Below are 24,899 nucleotides of genomic sequence, written 5' to 3'. Positions count from 1 at the left end.
AGGGGATTTAGCTCAGTGGTTTCACCACCTGCTGCGCAAGTACAAGGACCCAAGTTCAGTCCCCGGTATCAAAATAAATAAATAAAGACTAATATGCTTTTAACCCTGAGCTGTTTGGAAGAAAAGGAAATGGACATTTATTAAGTAAGAATCTTAATAAATGTGTGTGTGTGTGTATGTGTGTTTATGTTATCTTATTTAGCATTTAAAGCAAACCTAGAACATGGATTTGTAATAGCCTAGAGTGACATACAGCTGCTCCTAACTGGGTTTTGAATCCAGGTATTTGTGGGACTCTAAAATATTCTCTGACAATCTTTTGTTTCCTAAGGAAATGTAGAAGCTCAAATTTGATTTGCCAGATAAACTACATTTTCTTTTGAAATATTTCAAGAAATGATAAAACATTAACTGAAAAATCTTTTATAAACTTGATAAGAGAAAGGAAGCAAATATATTCTAAATGTAATGATCATCAGAACCACAGAGAACACTAGATAAAAATTAGATTTTTCTCTTTCTGAGGATGTGCAGGCATATTTACAAATGACTGCATTTTTCTATGAAATATAATCATTCAACCAGTTTGAGCTTATATAGGCTATACAACTCTTGCTATTATTAAAACTTAAACAACTTTATTAGATCTAAGATAAGTTTTCTTTCCTTTAATCTAGGTAGCTATTTAAAGCTGCTTTTATGTATATTATTACTTTAATTGTTTTGGCAACAATTTTAAAATTCCCTTTAAATTTGGATTTTATATGGTTTTCAGTAGATGGTATGGTACCAAGCCCAAAATGTGTGAGAAGACAGGGAGAATTCTTGAAACCCTTTTTTCCCTTTCCCTCAGCCACCTAGAAGTGGCTTCAACCAGAAGAGAACAGTGGGGAAATAATTATTTTTTTATTATTTTTTCTTTAATCACTTTAATGTGTACATGATGATGCATATTCACAAAATTTATACAGCTTATGCCATACCAAAACTGGCACATTACATACATACAACACTTCAGCAGTTAGCCTGAAATGTCAAGAAAATCCTTATAAAAGGATGAGGTTCTGTTACACATAATCTGTGCTGAAGTCAAAAGCATCATCCTCTTTAGTCTTTTCATCCAAGATAGGAAAAGATCTTGTAAATGGTTCACCTGCTATAGAGAAATAATTATTTGAAATAGTCTTCAGACATTTTCAATATCTGCAGTTAGGCTACGTCTAACCAATAATGGCAGATTTGCTTTTCAAAAAGTCAGATTTCATTTAGTCTGACAAATAAAGCTGTCACCAGTTTAGGTGATCTCTTTTTAAAAAAATTGTATATGTTTACAATACATGAAATTTATATTTGTTTTGGAGGACTGATATGTATATATATATATATATAAAATTTGAAATCTTAATTATTTTTTACCCTTCCCCCTTTCCTACTTCCTGTATCTTTTTTAAAAAGTGAAAGCAAGTGGTGTCTTTAAGATAATGAGGCGTGGGGTATGACTCAGATTATCTTAAAGATAGTGATTAGCATCACAGAGTTAATGGCATTAAAGAATAAGTTTTTCTATAACTTGATTAAGATAATTGATACAAGATAAATTAATGTTTAAAGTATTCACTTTGGAGGCAAGGGATGTAGTTTGTTGGTACTGTACTTGGTGAACATGCAAGAGGCCCTGGCTTCAAACCCAGTACTGCAACAAAGAGAAATTGAATATGTACAGTATATGTATATATGTATCTATATGTATATATATAAATAGAATAATTTCAGGCTAGTGATGTAGCTCAGTGATGGAGTCCTTGCTGAGCATGCAGGAGGCCCTGGTTTCAATCCGTAGTACTGCAAAAAAAGAAATTGCATATATATATATATTACACACACACGTATATATAAATAAAATAAATATTGGGCTAGGAATGTAGCTCAGTGATGGAGTACTTGCCTAGCATGTGGCTCTGGGTTTGATCTTTAGCACCACCCAAATAAACAAAACTAGAGCTGAGCACTCAAGAGGCTGAGGCAGGAGGATCACCATGAATTTGAGGCCAGCCTAGGTTGTATAGCGAGACCTTGTCTCAAAGAAATCAAAATCAAACAAACAAAAAAACCCCAAAAAGCTAGAGCTGGCTAAAGTATATAATTTGGTAAATTTGGATATATGTATATACCTGTGAAACCTAATTACCCATCTCAAGACGGTGAACACTTCTTTCACTTTCAAAAGTTTGCTCTGGTCTTTTTGTAATCTGTTATAATTTTACCTCTATCCATTGTTCCTAGGCAACAAGTTATTTGTTTTCTGTCACCATTAATTAGTTTACATTTTCTAGAATTGTATATAAATGAAGTCCTATAGTACATACTGTTTTTTGAGGGAGAGGAGTCTGGCTTCTTTCAGCATAACAGTAATAATTATTGTTAATATTATCATTGGTTGGTGCTGGGGATTGAATCAGGGATTCATAGGTGCTAAGCATGTGTGCTGTACCACTGAGCTACACCCTCATCCTCTATGTGATTAGTTTTGATTTTCCATATTGTTTGCATGTATCAGTAGTTCATTTGTTTTTATTGCTGATTATTGTTTATTGCATTATATACATATACCACAATTTAACCATTTACCTGGTGATGTACATTTGGATTTCCAGTTTTGGATGATTACAAAAAAACCCACTAAGAACATTTGTTTTACATATTTTTTGTGGACATAGGATCTCAGAGTTTCATGTTTAACTGCCCTAAAAGTTCTCTGATCTGCTTATTAATCCCCAACACCTGTCAATCACTAATCTTTCTACTCTCTCAGTAGTTTTGCCTCTTCCAGAATGTCGTTTAGTTGGAATCACACTGGCTTCTTTGATTTAGCAATATTTATTGAAGGTTTCACCATGTCTTTTTGTGGCTTGATAGCTCATTTCTTTTTATTTTCTAAATAATATTACAATGTACAATGTGCTACAGTTTATCCATTTGTGTACTGAAGGACATCTTGGTTGCTTCCAAGTTTTGGCAGTTTTGAACAGTTGTGTGCAGGATTTTTATGTGGATGTAAGTTTTCAGTTCCTTTGGGTAAACACTCAGAAACATGATTGCTGTGGTGAATAGTAAGAGTATGTTTAGTTTCATAAGAAATTGCCCTGGGCGTATTGGTCCTTGTCCATAACCTACTTGGGAGGCTGAGGCAAGAGGATCACTATGAGTTGGAGGCCAGCTTGGGCTAGTTAGTGAGCTCAAGGCCAGCCTGCACTACAAAGTGAGATCCTGTAACTCACCCCCCAAGAAATTGCCAGACTTTTCCAAAGATATTGTACCATTTGACATTCTCAGCAGTATTGTAACTGTCGGAGTTGCACAGCATCCTTACCCACACTTTGGATGCCCTGTCTTTTGGAATCTTGTGGTTTTGATTTATATTTCCATCTGCATTTCCATAATGGGTAACAATATTGAACATCTTTCATGTATTTGCCATTGTATATCTTGTTTGTTGAAGGATATGTGTGAATATTTTACCCACTTTTAAAATTTGGATTGTCTTCTTTCCTTGGCATGTAAGTGTACTTTAGGGATTGTGGAGACAAATGTTTTGCCAAGTATGTTTTATGCATATTTTCTTACCTGTTTTCATCTGTGGGTTGCATTTTCATTTTTTACTTGTATCTTTTGAAAAGCAAGCATTTATAATTTTGATGTTCAGTTAATTTTTTAGGATTAATACTTTTGTGATTCAAAGGGCACTATTAAGAAATGAAATCTTTGCCAATTTCAAGGTCACTAAGATTTTTTTCTAAAAGTTTTATGGTTTTAGCTCTCATATTCAAGTTTATGAGCCATGCTGAGTTAATTTTTGTCTGTTAGGAGGTAAGGGCTGAGGTATTCAGTTGTTCTACCACCATGTTTGGAAAATACTATCCTTTCCTCAATGAATAATCCTGGCACCTTAAAAAAAAAAACAACTGTTTTGGGGGTTTGTTTCAAGATAATTTGTGCTGTTCTGTTGACCGTTTGTCTTTTTGTCAGTACTACATTGTCTTATTACAGCTTTATAGTAGGTCTTGAAGTTAGATAATGTAAGTTCTCCAACTTTCTTCTTTTTTGAAGTTTTCAAATTTCTAGACTCTTTGCATTTTTGTACAAATTTTACAGTTATCCTTTCAATTTTTACATAATAGCCAGTCAGGATACGTAATGAGATTTCATTGAGCCTGTTTATCAATTTGGAATGAATTGACATCATAACAGTATTCTGATCTATTTAAAATGGCATTTAGGGCCGGGGATTTAGCTCAGTGGTTTCGCCGCCTGCTGTGCAAGTGCAAGGACCTGAGTTCGATCCCTGGTACCAAAAAAAAAAAAGGCATTTATTTTAATTTATAGCCCTTTAATTTCTCCCAGCAGTGCTTTCTAGCTTTTTAATTACCAATCTTGTCAAATTTGTCTTTAAGTGTTTCATAACTTTTGGTAATGTACATGGTATTTTAAAGAATAATTCAATTTTTTTGTTGATAGTATATAGAATTACAATTGAGTATATATTACATTATATCCTCCAAGCATTCTAGGTTGATTTACTAATTTTTATAGCTTTTCTGGACATATCCTAGTATTTCTTCATAGATGACTACATTTTTGTAAAGAGTTTTACTTCTTTTCAGTCTGGCTGCCTTTCATTTCTTTTTCTTGACTGTAAGATTAGAACCACCTTATAGTGTGTTTGAACGGAAATGATGGGATTGAGCAACTTATTTTTGTTTTGTTTTTGTAACAGCTATATTGAGATAATTCACCTATTCAAAGTGTATAATTTAGAAATTTTTAGTAATATTTAGTAACATTTCAGTAGAGTTGAATAGACATCATCAAAATTTTAGAACATTTCATCACAACACAAAGATACTTTGTATCCTTTAGCTATTACCTTCCAATCCTTTCGTCTCCCCCAGCCCTAGGCAACAGCTAGCTTACATTCTGGTTTTGTAGGTTTGTCTATTCTGAACATTTCAGGTAATCATATGATATGATCTTTTGTGAGTGACTTCTTTCATGTAGTATATTTTCAGCTTATCAGTTGTCTGATTTATCAGTATTTTATTCCTTTTTATAGCAGTATCATTCTATTTTATGAATATATTACATTGGCTAATTTATTTATTCATTAGTTGGTGGACATTTGGTTTTCCACTTTTTGGCTAATGTGAATAATGCTACTGTGAACATGTTAACAATTTTTGTGTGGGCATATATTTTTAATTTTTTGGTAGTGGAACTGCTACATCATATGGTGATTTTTAACTTTTGAGGTACTGCCAGACTGCTTTCCAAACTGGCTGCCACCATTTTAATATTTCTATCAGCATGTATGGGGGTTCCAATTTTTCCACATCCTCATCAGTACTTATTACCTGATTTTGATTATGGCCATCCTAGTACATGTGGAGTGGTATCTCATTTTGGTATTAATATATATTTTACTGATAACTAATGATGTTGAGCACCTATTTATGTGCTTATTGGCCTTATGTGTATCTGCTTTGGAAAAATCTCTGTCCATATCCTTCACATGTTTAAAAAAATGTGTTGTCTTTATTACTGACTTGTAAAAGTTCTTTTCTGTCTAACCAGTGTTCACTATATATTTGAAGTGACTTGTTGCCTGCAAACAACTGAATTATTTAAAACAAGAATCAATATGACTACCTCTGCCTTTAAATTTTGGAATTTATGTCATTTGTATTTAATGAGATTAGCACTGTGGTTGGGGTTTTTCTGTCATTTTCCTATTTGTTTTTTTTTTTAATTTATACTTTAAAAAATTTGTTGTTTTTATTTTTTTCTGGGGTATTTTGATTTAGTATTTTATTATTATTGTTGCCTGTTTTCATTGTTGGCTAACTAGCTGTAGCTGGGCAAGAAGATTGAAAGTTCAAGCTCAGCCTGGACAATTTACCTATTAATCAAGACCCTGTCTCAAAAAATAGGTCTGGGGATGTAATATAGCTATAGGTCAGTGGTAAACTGCTTGTGTAGTGTACCTGAGGTCTTGAGTTCATTCGAAAGAAAGAAAGAAAGAGAGAAAGAAGAAGAGAAGAGAAAGAGGAAGGGAAGAAGGAAGGAGGAAAGCAGGGAGGGAGGGAGAGAGAGAGGGAGAAGAAGGAAGAAATGAAGGTCAATTTAGAAGATTTTTATTTTTATTTTTATTTTTATTTGTTTGGTACCGGGGATCAAACTTGGGACCTTGCTCTTGTGAGGCAGGCAGCAGAACCACTGAGCTATATCCCCTGCTGTAGGTCAATTTTAATGGGCTGGGGATGTAGCTCAGTGTGAAAGTCCTAGGTTCAGTCCCCAGTACTGCCAACAAAACAAAATAACTTTTTGAAGATGTTTGGCTTGGAGTGTGTAGTATATTATCTTGAAATGATAACAGTTGACCTTCAAGAATTATATACCATTCCATGTAGAATGTAAGAAATTCTATCAGTATAAAGGGGATCCTCAGGTTACGACCAGAGTCTCACTATGTAGTTCAGGCTGCCCTTGAACTCACTATGTAGCTCAGGCTGGCCTCAAACTCACAGTGATCCTCCTGCCTCAACCTCCGGAGTGCTGGGATTACAGGCATGTGCCACCATGCCCAGCTATCATTTATTATTTAGAGTGAAGGGGCTTGAACCTTGGGACTTTTGCACACTTTTCTTTTTAAAGCCCTTGATAATTGAGGTTTGTTTGTTTATTTATTTATTTGTTCATTTAGGTACCAGGGATTGAACTCAGGACCTTGTGCCTGCGAGGCAGGCGCGGTGCCACTGAGCTAAATCCCAGACCCTATTTATTTTTAATATAGTTTTATTAGTGGCTGTAATTTAATAAAACACAATTGTATATATTTTGGTCATATCCACTCCCCATTACCCACCTTTACACCCCTTTTATCCTCCCCCTTATTTTCTTCCTCTTTTTTTTTTTTTTTTAAAGACAGGGTCTTGCTAACTCATTAGGTTGCTCAGGCCAGGTTTGAACTTGGAATCTTCTTGCCTCAGCCTCGAAGAGTGCTGGGATTACTGATGTATGCTACCATGCCCGGCCTCATGTCATCTTTTTTAGATTCCACATATTAGGGAAAACGTGATGAATAAGTCTGGCTTATTTCATTTGACATGATCTCCATTTCCTTCTTTTTTCTTGCAAATGACTAATTTTGTTATTCTTTATGACTGAAGTTTTTATTTTTCTTTCAGTACTTTAAAGATGTGTGATCCCCTATCTTCTATTGTTCTTGATGAGAAAGTCCTTATAGTTTTTGTGTATAAAATGTGTCTTCTAAACAGTTGGTCATGTACCTTGGTAAGGCATTCTTCATTTTAATTTCTTTCTTGTGCTTTGGGTTCATTGAGGTTATAGTTTCCATCAAATTTGGAATAATGTTGACATTTCCTCACATATGGTCTCTTCCCTTTCATATGGGGACTTGTGTGTCATCAGGCTACTTTGAGTTGTCTTAGTGATCACCAGCATTCTGTTCACTTTTCTCCTAGTTTTTTGTTTCATTTTAAAAAATCATTTTTGTGTTTAGATTTTTAGTAATCTTTCTTCATTGTCTGATTTAACTGTTGTCAATCCAATCAGTGTAGTTTTCATCTAAGATACGTATTTTTCATTTGTTAAAATTCCATTTAAAAATCTTCCAGCTGGATTTGGTGGTGCCTATAATCCCAGCACTCTGTGGGGCTGAGGCAGGAGGATCTCAAGTTTGATCCCACCTGGGTGCAACTTAACAAAGGTTCCCTCAAAATGAAGAATAGACTGGGGTTGTTGCTTATTGTGAAGGGTTCAATTCTCAGTATTTAAAAAAAAAATCTTCCAAGCCACATAACATCTTTCCTTTACCTCCTTGAACACATGGGATCAAATTGTGTACTAATTGTGTCATTTGTGTTCTAGATCTGTTTGGATTGGTTCATAATTCTGATTTTTTGGGGGGGTACCAGGGATCAAACTCAAGACCTTGCGCTTGTGAGGCAGACGGCAGAACCACTGAGCTAAATCCCCAGCCCCATAATTCTGATTTTGTTTTTACTTGAAGCTTTTTGTGTAATACTACATTTTATGAATTTTACCTTATTGGGCGCTGAACATTTTATTTCTAGAAATATTCTTTGTTCTGAGATGAAGTTAAGATACTTGATCCTTTGTGTCTTAATTTTAAGTTTTCCTATGTGGAAACAGAGAAACATAGTTTGGTGCAAAACTTTTTCCACTATTGAGATCAAATGCTTCTGAGTACTTTGCCCAGTGTCCCTCAGATTATGAGGTTTTCCATTCCGACATTCTTCTGAGGAAGTCTTATATATAGTCAGGGAGTGCTTACCCAGAACTCCCTCATCTTTGCAGTATCTGTGTCAGGGGTTATATTCAGCAGCGTGTCACAAGTATTAGGAGTTACTAAACAAAGCCATAGTGTTTTCATATAATCAATATGGAGATGCAAGCAAGTCATCATGGACTCTTTATCTTACTACTTTGCCATTCATAACATGTGACCAAAGGAGAAGGTCCAATGGCACAGTCAGTTAGCGTGTAGTACTTATATAGCGTGTGACCAAGGGTGGGAGTGGCTTATGAATAGTTTTATGTAATTTGAGATTTAAAGGTGGGGTCTGTTTAGTTACAAGTGGAGGTTTGGGCGTTATTAGCTTATAATGGTGGTGGTTGTCATAAGAAAAGATGATGTACCTCCAAAAGTCATTAGAGTGAAAAGAGCAGTAGTATGAGAATGATACTGCTAGCAACACCAGTGTGTTAACAGCAGGGAGAGGAAGGAGAGGTGCTGATGCCTTTAGGTGAGAGGGTGGAGAGTCATGGCTATGGGAGCTGTAATGAATATTTTAATTTCAGCTACAGTATTTAAACAGCTACCCCTTTTTTTCTTTTAAGGGAGGGCATCTGTTTTGTTAATTATGGTTGATGTAGCACTAGCAGTGTTCCTTAGTGTAACTTTTGCTTTACTGGGATATAGCAATTAGCAGTAGGAAGACAAAAATATATAAAAGTTAAGCACTCCATGGCAAGGATTTTTGAATTCTAGGTGTGATGGAAAATTACAGGTATGTTCTGAGCAGAGGAGCATTAACATTCTCTGACTTAGTTTTTAAAAATGGTGACTCTCATGCTGTATAGAAAATGAATTGTATGAGGGCTTGGAGTACAAGGTAGAAACAGGTTAGATATGAAGCTGTTTTCAGGCAAGAGATCGTGGCAGGGAGAATTGTGATAGCGGTAGAGATATTTTTAAGGAAAAGCTGATAGGATCTGTTGATAGATTAAAATGTTAAATGAGAAGATGAAGGAAACAAGGATATTAAGTTATTTTTTGTGACTGAAAGTAAAGGTTTTTGATCAAGTAGAGGAGACTGGGAAAAATAGGTATTTTTTTCATATAATGTAGTTAAAATTTTTTTTCATTTGATACGATTTTAAGCTCTAGAAACTGCAAAGAGAGTAAAAGATTTTTTTCCTTGGGTCATGTAAGGGTAACTTGCTAATATCAGGTCTCATTACCCCATACTGTTTTAGTTTGTAATTACTAACAATAAAGACATTTACCTTCATGTTCAGAACACAGCCATCAAAAACAGGAAGTTAACATTGGTAGAATAGCATCATCACGTCCATATAACTCATTTAGGTTTTGCTGATAGTCCCAGTAATGTCCTTTTTAGCAAAATAGTTTAACCTAGCGTTGTATTTTGCATTTAGTTCTTGTGTCTCTTTTGTATCTTTCAGTCTGGAACAGTTCCTTAATATTTCCTTTACTTTCATGATCTTGGTAGTTTTGAAGTTTACAGAGCAGTTAGTTTTTGAAATATTCTTCAGTTGGGGTTTGTCTAATGCTTCCTAATTGTTTTGTTCAGGCTGTCAGTTTGGGGTAGGAATATCACAGAAATGATGTGGTATTGTTCTTCTCAGCGCTACCTACCAGGTGGTATGTGATTTTAATTACTAGTTACCTTAACATGGATTGTGTGACTAAACTGGGTTTCTGCGCTAAAAAGGGTGCTGCTCCCTCCTCTATCCTGTGCTGGGCACAGAACCCAGGCCTCACACGTGCTGAGCAAGTGTTCTGTCACTGAGCTGTAACCCCATCCTGATACTCTTTTTTTCCTGTTATTATTGAGTATGTGGGAGGAAAGTACATTAAGACTAAGCAATTTGTTATTCATTATATGTTTTAACCTTCTAGTTTTCATCTACTTGTTGATTTTTCTTGGCTGAATTATAAGATATTATTATTATCTTATTTTTCATAATGCCAAAAGTTCAGACATGAGTTAGGGCATCTGTTGGGAAAGGGGCCAGTAACAGCACAGGATAATGCTATAATTTTTCTTACTACACCTTTATTTGCATTTTTCATATTTGTATTTTCATTCAGTTTTATGTGTTTTAATTTCTTTAAGCTGTGCATTATTTAGAAGCATTTTGCTTAACTTCCAAATGTTCAGAGTTTTTTTTTGTTGTCTTTTTTTATTTGTTTCTAGGTTGATTCTGTTCTGGACAGAGGACATACTTTATATGATTTCAATTGTTTTAAATGTATTGGGATTTAAGTCCCAGGTCTATCTTGGTGGATATTGTTTCGTGAGTTTTTGTAAAGGATGTATGTTAGGTAGAATGTTTTATGTGTGTATATAAATTTGCTTGATACAGTGGTATGTTTTTAAAAAGAACTTAGGAAAAAAGAAAATACAATCTTTCAACTTACTCTCAAATTTTCGGTTTCCTGGTTCTTCATTTCATCCACTGGATTTGACATTCCTAGTCTGAAGAACTCTCCTTACTATTTCTTATAAGGCAGATCTTGCAGTGAATTCTTTCAGCCTTTATTTACCTTGGAGTCTGTATTTTACCTTTCATTTCTGAAGGATAGTGTTGCTGAATATAAAATTCTTGCTGGACACTTGGTTTTTATTTTATTATTGCTACTTGATATGCCATTTCACTGCCTTCTGGCATCTTGTTTTTCTGATGGAAATCAGTTACAAGCTGAGGGTGTAGCTTGGTGGCAGAGCATGTGTCTAGTATGCAGGAGATCCTGGGTTCAATCCTCAGCACCACTAAAAAGAAAAAGAAAAAGAATCACTTCCTGGCCTTTTGGCTAAGATCAACTGAAGAAAAAGAAAACCAGTTATGAATTATATTTTTCCCTTTTATTAAAAATTTTTTTTCTTTAAGATCTTCTTTCAGAATTTATCTGTAGTTTGACTTTGATGTGTCTAGTTGGAGATTTCTTGACATTTAACATAGAGTTCATATAACTTCAATCTGTATTTTTTTTTCATTTAACTTAGAGAATTTTTGGCATTGTTTCTTTAAATATTTTTTCTGCCTTTTTTCTTCTCCTTTCCTGGGATTCTTATTAGTATATTTTGGTAAGCTTAATGTTGTCTTGTGGGTTTCCTCATTTGTCTTTGTTCATTAGGTTGTATAACTTATATTGATCTTTTTGTCAAGTTTGATTCTTCTGCCATCTCAGATTTAATGTTGAGTCTGATACATTTTACACTTGATTTTTCTTTTAAAGTCTTGAATTTCTATTTTAATACCTTTTTATAGTTTCTGTTTCTCTATTAAGGTCACCTATTTGTGGAATCATTTTCATCAGATTTTCCTTTAGTTTTTTTTGGTTTTTTTGATTCTTTTTTACTGGGGATCAAACTCAGGACCTTGCGCTTCTTGGCAGGCAGGCGGTGGCATCACTGAGTTAAGTCCTCCACCCTTTCTTTAGTTCTTTTAAATCTATTTATAATAGTTGCTTTGAAGTCTTTGCTAATTCCAATATCTGGGCCAACTCAAAAGTTAGTTTCTGTTGACTACTTCTTTATCTTGAGTGTGGGTTACAGTCTCTTTATTTGCATGCTTCACAACTTTTAATTAGTTAATGTTTTGGAACTAGACAGGTTAAATAATATACTATAGCACCTCTGGAGCCTTATTTTTTTTCCTGGATTTAGAAAAAAACTAACTTACTGCTTCTTGATCTGTAGAATGTTATTTTCTGTGTTTGTTTGGCTGCTTTTGTGTTTGTGTAGTTATTTTTGTCTTTTGTTTATTCTCTTGTGGTTTTTTTTTTTTTTTTTTAAACCAAACTTCCTATGGGTTGCTCCTGTGTTGCATAACTTAGGGGGTCAGTCAGTGATTGAGGTTGCTCTCAGATACCTCAAGTTTGTAAGGCTTCAGCCATCTGCTGATGAATGTGTATGAATTTGAGAACACAAATTTAAGGCAGTTTCTAGATGTGCTTCAATTTTTACTTTGTACCTGGCCCTTTTGGTTCTCCCTTGCACATATCTGTGGTTTCCCAGTCATCCAGGAATTTGTGGAAAGCCCATCTTCCTATTTTATTGTTCTCTTATTCCCAGGATTTTTCCATTACATTTATGGCTGGTCTGCGAACCCCAGTCAAGGAAGACATTATACTCCTAGAGGAACTACTTATTTTCTCCATTTGTTTTTACACTGTTCTTAAATTTTTTTTAAATTTTTTTGAAGTGTCATTCATTGTGAGTTTTCATCTTTTCCCATGTAGGATCTCTCTCTCTCTCTCTCTCTCTCTCTCTCTCTCTCTCTCTCTCTCTCTCTCTCTCTCTCTCTCTCTCTCCCCCCCTCTCCCCCTCTCCCCCTCCCCCTCCCCCCTCTCCTTTCTCCTTTCTCCTCTTCTCTCCTCTCTCTCTCTCTCTCCTCTCTCTCTGGGGTGAGTGTGGGCCTAAGTTTCTTTCAAGAGAAAAAGCAAAGAGCCCAAACATATACTCTCAGGAGAGGGTAATACTGACAGAATAACTGGGTAGGTACTGGCAGTATATTAAAAATGTTACACTTACATGGATACCAATTAAGAGTATTTTACTCTCAGATGATTAAAAGACAGTCAACAAGAAAAAGGAGTGATTTTATGGAGAAGATCTTTCAGTTACAAAACTGAGTATGATGGTTGCACATCAGTAGTTATAGCTACTCTGCAGGCTGAGGCAGGAGTATTCCCAGTTTGAGGCCAGCCAGGATAACAGCATATCCTGTCTCAAAATAAAGCACAATAGGGCCAGGGATATAGTTCAGTGGCAGAGCTCACACCTAGGATGAGTGAGGCCCTCGGTTCCATTCCTAGTACTGCTCCCCCCCCCCCCCCCCCGCCAAAACCCTTTTCCATTACAGACATAATGTTTTGGGTTTGTTTTGTTTGAGACAGGGTCTTACTATATAGTTCAGGCTGACCTTGAAATCACTATGTACCCCAGGCTAGCCTTGAACTTGTGATCCTCCTGCCTCAGCCTCTGGAATGCTGGGATTACAAGCATGTGCCATGCCTGGAGATACAGATGTAATTTGCCTTTTTACCTTAGTCTGTTCCTTTTGATTCGTTGTCTACTTAATTTTGTAATCTTTTCATGGTTTTTCCCATTTTGGCCACAGAATATTGCTAATTATACCAGAGTTCTTTTATAGAAATATGGCCTTGACCCATTTCCATTAGACTTATGTTTCTTTGATTTAACTTGTGGAATTTCTTTTACTTTTTCTAAAAACAATGTTACTGATTTTGTAGTCAGAAATTTTTTTTTTAACTTTCGTAGCACTTTATTTCTGAAGTTAGATTTTTGTTTTAAACATTTTAAGTTAAAAACCTTAAGAAGTATGCTTGAGAATTTAATTTGTAGAAGATATGTATTAAACAAAGCCCCTTAGCCACTTTATGTCTATATCTCTGTGTATATATGTGGTTGGCAAATTTCCCGTCCTTGCTGTTTCCCCAGAAGGTGAACTAGAGTGACATACGGTCTTGCAGAAAGTTTGAGTGAGAAATAAGACATGGGTGTTTGAGTATTAGCTTTGCCTAGCTTTATGACCTTGAAAAAGTTATCTTTTTAGTCCTCAGATTTCTTACTTATAAAATAGAGTATTTAGACTAGATCTTCATTTATCAATTTTCTATGATTTGTTTCTAGATTTACCTTGCTTTAAAAAGTCCTGAGAACTTGGGCTGGAGGTGTAGTTTAGTGGTAGAATATCTATATGCTTAGCATATTCAGACTTTGGCTTGATCCTCAGCCCTGAGCAAAAAGAAAGAAAAGGGAAGGGAAAGGTAGGATAAAACGTCCCCAAAACTGAAATAGACCAGTGGTTGCTCTTGGAAATAGTACTGATCGGGTGTTGAGAGAGGAGCATTTTCACAGAGGAGTTATATTCCATATATATTATAAATTCTTTCTTTGATAATCCTTTTATGTTACTTGTCATTGCAAAATAACATTACAACTAAAAAGAAATTAGAGCTGTTGTAATTTTGATATACTTCATTGAACCTATAGATCACTTTGGGAGTATTGCTATCTTAATGTCTTAGCATCCATGAACATGGAATGTCTTTCTTTATATTTGGGTCTACTTTAATTTCACTAAGCAGTGTTTTGTAGTTTTCATTATGCAAGTATTGTACTTGTTTACATATATTCCTAAGTACTCTATTCTTTTAGATGCTATTTTTTTTGTTATTGTTGTGGGGTTTTTTTGAGCAGGGTCTCATTATGCAGTTCAGATTGGCCTCAAACTCAACTGTGTAACGCAGGCTGGCCTGACTCATAGCAATCCTCCTGCCTCAGCCTCACAGGTGCCAAAATTATAAACGTGTACTACCATGCCTGGCTTAAATGCTATTTTTTTTTTTCTGGTACCAGAGATTGAACTCAGGACCTTGTGCTTGCAAGGCAGGCACAGTACCACTGAGCTAAATCCCTAGATGGTCATCACTATTATTTAGAAATATAACTGATTTTTGAATGTTGATACTGTATTGTATCTTGTAACTGCTGAACTTGTTTTATTCTAATAGTGTTTTTATGAATTTCTTAGGATTTTCTGTGTCCAAATAATCTTCTTAAAAATAGGGATAGTTTTACATCTTATCCAGTCTGAACTCTTTATTTTCTTGCCTCATATTTTGGCTAACCCCTTCAGCAAAATATTATTCAGAAGCAGCTATTTCTGTATTGTTTCTGATCTTAGGGGTAATACATCCAGTCTTTCACCATCAAGTGTAATGTTACTTGGGGGTTTTTCATAGATGCTATTTATCAACTTGAAGATTTTTCCTGTTATTACTACTATTTTCTTTTTTTAGTACTGGGGATTGAACCCAGTCCTGGGGCAGCACCACTAGCTGGTTCCCCAATACCCAGTATTCTGCTCTTTCCTACTGGCAAGTCCCACTTTTGTTCAGGGTAACACTTGTGTTAATCTCAGTTTACTCCCCCAATCCCTTGTTAACAACCATCCTCTGTAGTTTAGTTTAGTTAGCTGTTCATAATATGCTCTTAGAATCCTTTTTCTCACTTTATTTTTTAATTTTTATTTTATCCCATCCCTCCATGTACAAAAGCTTTGTTTCCATTTTTTCCTTTGATTTTCTTTTTTTTCTTGTCCCTTCCTTCCTTTCTCCCTCCCTCCTGCCTTCTTCTCCTTCCCAATTGAACACTTCCTTCCTATTTCCCAGTATCTGTTATACATTTTAGTCCTTATTTCCACTTTCAGTTTCTCATACCAGAGAAACAATGTGGTATTTAAATATGTGTGTCCGATTTATTTCACTTAAGAGTATGGTCTCAAGGTGCATTCATTTAGCTATAAATGTTTAAAGCTCATCTTTATGGCAGAGTAGTACTCCATTGCATGAAAAAAACACATCTTCCTTATCCATTCATTGGTTGGTGGGTATTTGGGCTGTTACCAAGTTTTAGCTATTACAAACTGTGCCAATATAAATATGGGTGTACGCATATTGCTGTGGTGTGATGCTTTTAATTCTTTTGAGAACTTACCCAGGTTGGGAATAGCTGGGTCAAATGGAATCTCTGCTTTTGTTTTTTTGAGAAATTCACAGATTTCCACAGTGGTTGCACCAGTCTGCACTCCCACCAACAGTGGAGAAGGGTTCCTTGTTTCCTACAGCTCTCCAGCATTTGTTATTGGTTGATTTCTTTTTTTTTCATTAAGTTTATTTTGGTACATTTTAGGTATAAAATACAGTTGCATTCATTGTTGGGATCTTGTACCTTTACATGATGTATCTTAGTTCTTATTTTTTCCCCAGTTCCCTGACCACCCTTCCCTACTTACAGAGACTTTGTTACCATTTTTTCCTTTTCTCATATTTTTTCTTTTCCCTTCTTTCCTTTCCCCTATCCTTCCCACTTCCCCAACTCCTTTAGACCTTTTCTTCCTATTTGACATTATCAATTATATCATTTGAACCTTATTTACACTTTTAGTATTTCATGCCAGAGAAACTATTCGGTATTTACACATGTGTGTCCTATTTATTTCACTTACGAGTATGGCCTCAATGTACATCCATTTAGCTATAAATGTCTCTAGTTTCTTATTCTTTATGGCTGAGTAGTACTCCATTTTATAGAAAAACCACATCTTCTTTGTCCAATAGTCTCCAGTTGGGCATTTGGGCTGTTTGCAAGTTTTAGCTATTAAAAACTGTGCCACTGTGGGCCAGGGATTTAGCTCAGTGGTTTCTCCACCAAGCACAAGGACCCGAGTTCAATCCCTGGTACCAAAAAAAAAAAACTGTGCCGCTCTAAGCATGAGTGTGCATATACCACTGTGGTATGATTCTTTTAATTCTTTTGGAAAGATACCCAACTGAGGGATAGGTCAAGTGGGACTTCTAATCCTAGTTTTTTGAGGTATCTCCATATTGATTTCCACAGAGGTTGCATCAGTCTGCACTTCCATCAACAATGAAGAAGGGTTCCTTTCTCCCCACAGCCCCGCCAACATTTGTTATTGGCTGATTTCTTGATAGCAGCCATTCTTTCTGGAGTGAGATGGAATCTCAGTGTTGTTTTAATTTGCATTTCACGAATGACCAGTGATGTTGGACAGTTTTTCGTATATTGCTGTTTCTACTTCATCTGAATTCATTTCATCTCTATTCATTTCAGATACACATTTTTGGATTGGGCCTTTAAATTTGGGAGGTCTGATTTTTTAAATATATTCTAGATAGTAGTACTTTATCTGATGAATAGCCCGTAAAAAAATTTTTCCCATGTTGTGGGTTGTCTCGTCACTCTGTTGATGGTTTCTTTTGCTATGCAAAAGTCCCCCCACCCCCACCCCCTGTCACTAATTGCAATCTTATCTTCTATATCTGAAATTCTGTCCTCGCATTGGCTCATTCTGCTGTGTAGACTTTCAAAGGAGTTTTTAATCTGGAAATCTGTTTGCATCTGTTTTATGGATTCCATTTGTTTCCTATGTTGGGATTCCATCATGTTCCTCAGCTCCTCTCTAGATTTATTAATCATGTCTTGCACTATGAGCGCAATCTCTGCTGTTATCTGAGAAATTATTTCTGATTTCATTTTTTCCAGATCCTCTTTTGTTGCCAGTTCAGGGAATCCAGGTGGTTGAGTATCAGTGTTCCATCTTGTTTTCCTTTGGGGTTGCTGTAGGTGATCTGGAAGTCTGGTTTTGAGACTTGTTTATGTGTCTTCTCATTTCGACAGGGTGGGGGTGGGCATGGGGTAGGGATGTGTGTGTGCTGTTGGCGCCTGTGCAGCTCACCTCCTCTGCACTGGGAGTGGTGGAACGGCAGCCTGGAAGCCCCTTCCTCTGTGCTAGGAGTGGTGGTACGGTGGCCCAGAAGCCTGTGCAAAAGCTTTTTAATAAGATGAGCTTTTTAGTAAGTTGTTGATTCTTTGTAGTATTTCCTGTATGGTCTCGGTTTTGTTCATGAAGTCTTTGCCTATTCCTATGTCCTCAAGTGTTCTACCTATTCCCTCTCCCAGCAGATTTAGTGTTTCCGTTTTAATATTTGGATCTTTGGTCCATTTCAATTTTAGGTTAGTACATGGTGAAAGATATGGGTCTAGTTTTAATCTTTGGCAAGTGGTAAGCCAGTTTTTCTAGCACCATTTATTTATTTATTTTTGGTACTGGGGATTGAACTCGGGTCCTTGAGCTTGTGCAGCAGGTGGCAAAACCACTGAGCTAAATCCCCGGCCCTCCAGCACCATTTATTAAAGAGGCTATCTTTCTTCCAGTGAAGGTGTTTGGCTCCTTTGTCAAAGATAAGGTGGCTGAGTATGTCTGGAGTTATTTCTGCATTTTCTAGTCTGTTCCATTGATCCCCAGGTCTGTTCTTTTGTCAGTACCATGCTGTTTTATCACAGTAGCTTTGTAGTATAATTTAAAGTCAGGGATTGTGATGCCCCCACCTTGCCTTTGTTGCCCAGAATTGCCTTTGCTATTCTAGGTCTCTTTTGGTTCCAAATGAATTTTAGGATTTTTTAATTCTGTGACATATACTGTTGGAATTTTGATTGGGATTGCATTAAATCTGTATAACAATTTTGGAAATATAGCCATTTTCACTATATTGGTTCCTCCTATCCAAGAACAAGGGGTATCTTTCCATTTTCCGATATCTTCTTCAATCTCTGTTTTCAGAGTATTGTAGTTTTCAATGTAGGAAATCCTTTTTATTTCTGTAAGGTTGATGCTAAGGCTTCCTCTTTAATTTCTGAGTGCAATTGTTTTGTCTTCTCTTTTCTTGGTTAGTGTAGCTAAAAGTTTATTTTTTCAAAGACCACTTTTTGTTTCTTATTTTGGTTTTATTTCTGTGCTATTTCTGTTTTCTACATGTTTGCACTTAACTCTGTTGTTTCCTTTCATTAATTTGCTTTGGATTTAAATTAGTTTTCTTTAAGTTGGGTGTGTGGCATATGCCTGTAATCCCAGCACTTGGGAGGCTGAGGCATGAGGATCGCCATGTGTTTGAGGTCAGCCTGGGCTATATAGTGAGTTCAGGGGCAGCCTTCACTACAAAGTGAGACCCTATCTCAAGAACCCCCCCCCCCACCAATATTTTTCTACTCTTCTAAGGTGGACGGACAGTTAATTATTTGAGATTTTTAAATAGACATTTACAGTTATAAATTCATCTCTGGTTTAGAGGTATCCATTTAGTTTTGGGTTTGTTGTACTTTTCATTTACATGTATCTCAGAGTATTTTCAAACCTCCTCCATTACTTCTTTTTGACCTGTTGGTTCTTTTGAAGTATGTAGCTTAATTTTTACATATTTGTGAATTCCCCAAATATCCTTCTGTTACCAATTTTTAATTTCACTGCACTTTTGTCAGAGAACCCACTTTGGGTGATTGCAGTCTGTTTATTGAGATTTGTTTTATTGCCTAGCATATGGTTTGTCTTAAAAAATGTTCTGTATGCATTTGGGAAGAATGTGTGTTCTGATATTGGGGGTTGAATGTTACACAGATGTCTGTTACATCTAGTAGTTTTTTTTTAGTGCCGTCCACATCTGTTTCCTCATTTTGTCTTAACTGTTTTCAGGTCTTATATTTGAATTGCCTATTTCTTCTTTGTCACTTTTTGTATCACATGTTTTGGGGCTTATTAGGTGCATATAAATGTATAATTGTTACATCTTGTTGATGAATAGGCTATTTTATTATAAAGTGGCCATTTTCCATAATAATACTCATAATCTATTCTGCCTGATATTAGTATAGCCACTTAAGGCCTCTCTTGGCTTCTAGTTTATCTTTTCCATCTTTTCACTTGCAATTTATTCTCTCTTTGAATCTGAAGTGTTTGTTATTAACATATAGTTAAAATAAGTTCTTTAATTTATTGTTAGTCTTCACCTTTAATTGGTTGTCTCATTCCATTTATATTTACTGCAAAAATGTAAAGGTAGGATTAGATTTGCCATTTTCTCTTTGTGTTCTCTGTGCAATAATGTCTTTTTGTTTCTTAGTTTCTCCATTACTGCCTTTTATACTAAATAGATATTTTCTAGTGTGCTATTTCTCCAATATTCTAAATTCTCCAGTATTTTTTGCTGTTTCTTTCTTTTTTTTGGTACCGGGGATCAAACTTGGGACCTTGGGACTGCAAGGCAGGTGCCGGAACCACTGAGCTAGATCTCTGGCCCTGTTGTTTCTTTTAAATTTACTTTTTAGTGGTTGACCTAGGAGTTACAGTTAACATCTTAATTTATAAACAGTATAGTGTGAGTTAATACCAACTTAATTGTACTAGAACACAGACATTTATATAACTCTTTTTCCTCTTTTTTTTGTGTTCTTATTGTTAATGGAAATTATGTCATCACATATTGTATGCCCAGCCACACAGTTATGATTATCACTTTATATAATTTTCTTTAAACCATTGTATTCATTTCCTGTTGCTGCTTATACACACGAATTAAGATATCATGTTTATCCTTAGAAAGGACTACTCTTCTAAGCAATTGTGTTTTTAACCTTGTAAAGAGCCTTTGACAGGTACCTGACAAATTGTGTTTTAGGACGTTTTCCAGCCTTTCTGATAACTGATGTGGCTCATTTGCCTACCTTGTGAGTATAAGTGCTGTGGGGTGTGCAGAACATCTACTCTTCTTCTGGGAGTCTGGGAATTGGTATGTTAGGTAATGGTGCCTACATGGTCAGCTCCCTTGTATAAAGCATCTCTTTTCCCCCAAAGCATGTAAAATACCTGTACTGTATATCTCTCATTACTGTTATTATGGAAGTTTTTTTTGTCTTTATGGCCGTCTCTTCTGTCTCTTATTTATATGTTTGTCTTTTTACCTCCTAAGGCAATAAAGAATGCTGACAGGAGAACCATTTTTTTAATTGCAAATTGTCAAGTTGGTTGCCATGATGGGTAAGTTCAAACTAAAATAGTATTTTAGTTATAATTAAAATAATGAGGGAGAAGAAATTTTCTCTGCTATTTGTTATGATAAGCCTTTTTATACAGAAATTTTATGATACAGTAGATTTATATAATGTTTATATTTACTGATTTTCAGCTAAATAACTTAGTAGTAATTGTTAGGACACAATTAGGAACATTCAAAATAAACCATTAAGATGTATTAGAGCCTGATGGCAAAGAGAAAAATAAAATTTTATAACAGAGTAGAGTAGCAAATCATTGATGCTCAGGGATAATATTTTACAAGCCTTGTTAATATCCTTTGGTATTATAATTTTAATTTAAAGGGAGACTGACGTGTAGGAATGGGCTCTGAATATTCACTTTATATATCCTTTTGCCCCCCTCCTTGGTGTTGAGGGTTCCATTGTGAGGAAGGGATTAGACAGAGAGACATTACAAAGAAATGGAGCAATCCCTGCCCTATCCTAAATTGGAAAAATGGACTAAATTGCATGCTAAGTTAACTTAAGCCAAAGTTTATCCTTTTCACACTTTTTCTACTGCTTGCATAGAACACTGCATTATGTACACACGCACACACCTGATCTCATAGGCTTAAATTCTTAAATTTACCCATGTTCTTTAGTTGGAACAGCTTTATACTTTCAGTGTAAGTACAGTACTTATAACAAGTACTTAAGCCAATGCTTCACCCTCCTAGATTTGAAATTCCTTTTACTTTCTCCTTTGTATCCATGAATGCAGTGCCCTCTTGTTGTCCAGATTTTCCACTCTCATCAGCCTCACCTCTAGTTGAAATTGTGTGTACTTTCACTGAACACCTGCGTCTTATTTTTGTTGCCCTTACTTGAATTCTAAGCTGTATATTAATCAAATAGATTTCTATTATCCTTCTCAAGTAATATTACATTGTAGTAAGCAAAGAATAGCCATTGCTTAAAAATACATGCAAAAGTAGTCATAGAAAACCATGACACTATTTAAAAGTGAGAATCACAGATATTCGAATTTTTATTGAGAATGTTCTCATATTGTTTCTCAAGTATAATGAAAAAGCACGTAAAGTATCTAATTCAGTATTTTTAAGCTGGGCATGGTGGCACACACTTATAAATCCCAGCCCTTGGGAGGCTGAGGCAGGAGGATCATTGCAAGTTTGAAGCCAGCCTGTGCTGCATAGTGAGTTCCGGGCCATCCAGGACTACATAGCAAGACCCTGTCTCCAAAAAAAGATTTTTTAAAAATAACATTTTTAATGAAGTATTTAATTTGAAATTATCTCCAGGATGTTTTCTAGTTTTATGTTAAATTGTATGTCTTTCCAATATATGTCAGAAACCTACTGCTGTTTTTGTGTGCCCATTGATCAGAGTCTGGAATCCGATGGGCATTCTCCGTGTGTGTTGGGTTAATGCATGATCTTCATGATATTTATAACTGTGTACTCTGTCTAGTAATTTGTGACCACTACAGGGAATTTAGTAGAGTGAAAGTCTTAAGAGTTGTTAGAAAAATGCCTATTCTAGTTTGACACTGTTCACACTATGCTTGATCTTTTGTGGATTTGTTAGCTCACATCTCCTTACTTACTTATCTACCATGTGACTCTCCAAGCCAGAAAAGAAGGGACTCAATTAGATTGCCCTTTTTTTTTAATCTTCAGAGCTTTTTTCCTTCCTTCCTTCCTTCCTTCCTTCCTTCCTTCCTTCCGTCCGTCCGTCCATCCATCCATCTATCTATCTATCTATCTATCTATCTATCTATCTATCTATCTATCTATCTTCTCTGTACCAGGGATCAAATTCAGGACTTTGAGCTTGTGAGACAGGCGCGGAGCCACTGAGCCAAATCCTTAGTCCTTCCCCTCATTTTAAAATAATTTAAATATCATTTCTCTAAAAGTATAGGCATTAAAAATGTTTTGTATGCATTTCTGCATTAAATTAATACATTTACATTCATTTCCTTTACAGATTTTGTTTGGTGTCTGTGATAAATATGTTGAAATTAAAATTCTATTTTAAAAATATCTAGATGATCAGCAGGCTTTGAACTCAATCATGCAAGATTTGGCTGTCCTTCATAAGGCCAGTAGACCTGCATTATCCTTACAGGAAACAAGAAAAGCAAAATCTTCATCACCAAAAAAACAGGTATTTGTTTCAATAATATTTTAATATATTTTGTCCTATGATGTTTTCTTTTAATATCTAGATTTATAGAAGATTTGTTTAATACTTTTAGCTTTTACACTTTTGAATCAGATGTTCTATGGAACTCTTTTCTTATAAGTGTGCATTTCTAAAAAGAAATTTCATTTAATGTAACTGCTAATACTAATATTTCATCCATTCTTCATGCACTTAAGATAAATGATTTTCTCCCAAATAGTCTACTATAGATATTTACAAATGAGGGTGATTTTGATTCCTATAATCAAATTAGTCTTGAATATCCAACATGAAAAGTAGAATTATAGTAGTCCTCCCTCATCCATGGTTTCACTTTCCATACTTTCAGTTACCTGTGGTCAACTAAGGTCTGAAAATATCAGATGGAAAGTTTCAGAAATAAACCTAAAGTTTAAATTGTGTGCCTTAGTTGAGCACGGTAGTTCATGCCTGTAATCCTAGCAGTCAGGAGCCTGAGGCAGGGGGATTGTGAGTTCAAAGCCTCCCTGAACTACTAGCCTGAACTACTTAGGGAAATCTGTTTTGGGGGGGAATATATATGTTTTCTTTTTTTCTGAGTAGCGTATGAAATTTCCTACTATTGTACACTGTCCTGCTTAGGATATGAGTAGTCCCCTTATCCATCATACCACTCTGTATATGCTACCCACCCTATTGGTCACCTTAGTAGCTGTCTCAATTATGAGATCAGTTGTTGAAATATTGAAGTGCTTGTACTCAAATACTTTATTTAATAATAGCCCCAAAGTATGATAGTAGTGATGCTTGCAATTTGGATATGCCAAAGAGAAACTGTGGTGTTGGAACATTTACCCTGTAGGGAGGTTAGACCATGGTGTAGTAGCCTATATTTTGCTTTAACAGGGTTAACAAATGTCCCATACCCCTGGTGCCTTCACTACGAGATCTTAGTGCTCTTTTCTGCTGAGCCCAGATTCAGCAACATAATTCTCAACTCACCTTTTTGGCAGACACTATCAATTGATTGAAGTTTGTATTGAAAATGAAATGTCTTGTCTGCTCTGTATTAACTGAGAGGCTTAGAAAAAAACTGATTTAGAAATTTATCATTTCATTACAGAATGATGTCCGAGTCAAATTTGAACATAGAGGAGAAAAAAGGTAAGGAAGGAAACATTACATGCCAATTAATTTATTTAATAAAATCTTTTAATTAAAAGAATTCTAATTCAAAGTTCTTTCCAGATTTGAATGAAGCTTCATGGCTTACAAATTGAGAATGGCAGTGTAACATGTGCTTAAACTGTAAGATAAAATTTGTCAAAATTCATGCTAAACATTAGAAATGATTAATATTTTTGCTTTGAAATATTAGGAAGTAAGGTGATTGCATAATGCAACCTTTAAATATTAACATTTTAAGAAATTTTTACTCACTGGAAATTAAATGTAGTCTTATAACTGTATCATACCTCCAAATACTATATGGAATTTATATGTGGATATAATGTTTAAAATTTTGATTATTCTCATGTATTCTTGTTAAAAATGTTTTGGAAGGTAAGTTGGAATAGTGGCTGCAAATTACCAGAGATGTAAAACCTGTCCTACTTGGTGTCTATATCTCAGGATAGAAGTGGTGGTAGTAGTTGACAGTAAAATTGCTAACAAGATTCATAGGAGTTAGAGAAGGTAGAATTTCATTTCTGCTATTAGTGTCTCATACTAATTTAATACAAACTGTTAGCTTTAAGGACTTTAAAATGGCTTGTAAATATATAACTTAAAGATTTAAACTTTACACAGACATGCTGAAAAAATGCAGTATACTAGACGTACAATAGAACTATTATCCAGTCTGTGTTCTGACTTGAGACTCTTAGTGATATGTCTCCAATTGTTTTCATTCATTCAGTCCATTTTTTTAAGAACTCACTATATGCTATACTCCGAAGGCATAAA

General features: G+C 35.3%; 1 protein-coding gene across 2 annotated transcripts in view; it reads left to right on the top strand.

Moving 5' to 3' along the window:
* Positions 1–24,899, top strand: part of Map3k2 (mitogen-activated protein kinase kinase kinase 2) — a 94,439-nt gene that overhangs the window by 23,697 nt on the left and 45,843 nt on the right. Inside the window, exons 2-4 of one of the 2 annotated variants that reach the window (XM_004835951.4) lie at positions 20,699–20,766; positions 22,819–22,937; positions 24,058–24,098. In XM_004835951.4, coding sequence (XP_004836008.1) covers positions 20,760–20,766; positions 22,819–22,937; positions 24,058–24,098 — 167 coding nt within the window. In that variant the 5' untranslated portion in view covers positions 20,699–20,759. Of the gene's footprint in view, positions 1–20,698; positions 20,767–22,818; positions 22,938–24,053; positions 24,099–24,899 lie in introns of those variants that run through there. The other variant, XM_087198461.1, reaches the window with a different exon arrangement.

This window comes from Heterocephalus glaber, unplaced genomic scaffold, assembly GCF_053883595.1.
Source record: "Heterocephalus glaber isolate CG9 unplaced genomic scaffold, H.glaber_assembly_v1.0 deba00000347, whole genome shotgun sequence".
Classification (NCBI taxonomy): Eukaryota; Metazoa; Chordata; class Mammalia; order Rodentia; family Bathyergidae; genus Heterocephalus; species Heterocephalus glaber.
The sequence above is the reverse complement of the archived record's forward strand: the minus strand, read 5'-3'. Positions and strand labels throughout refer to the sequence as shown.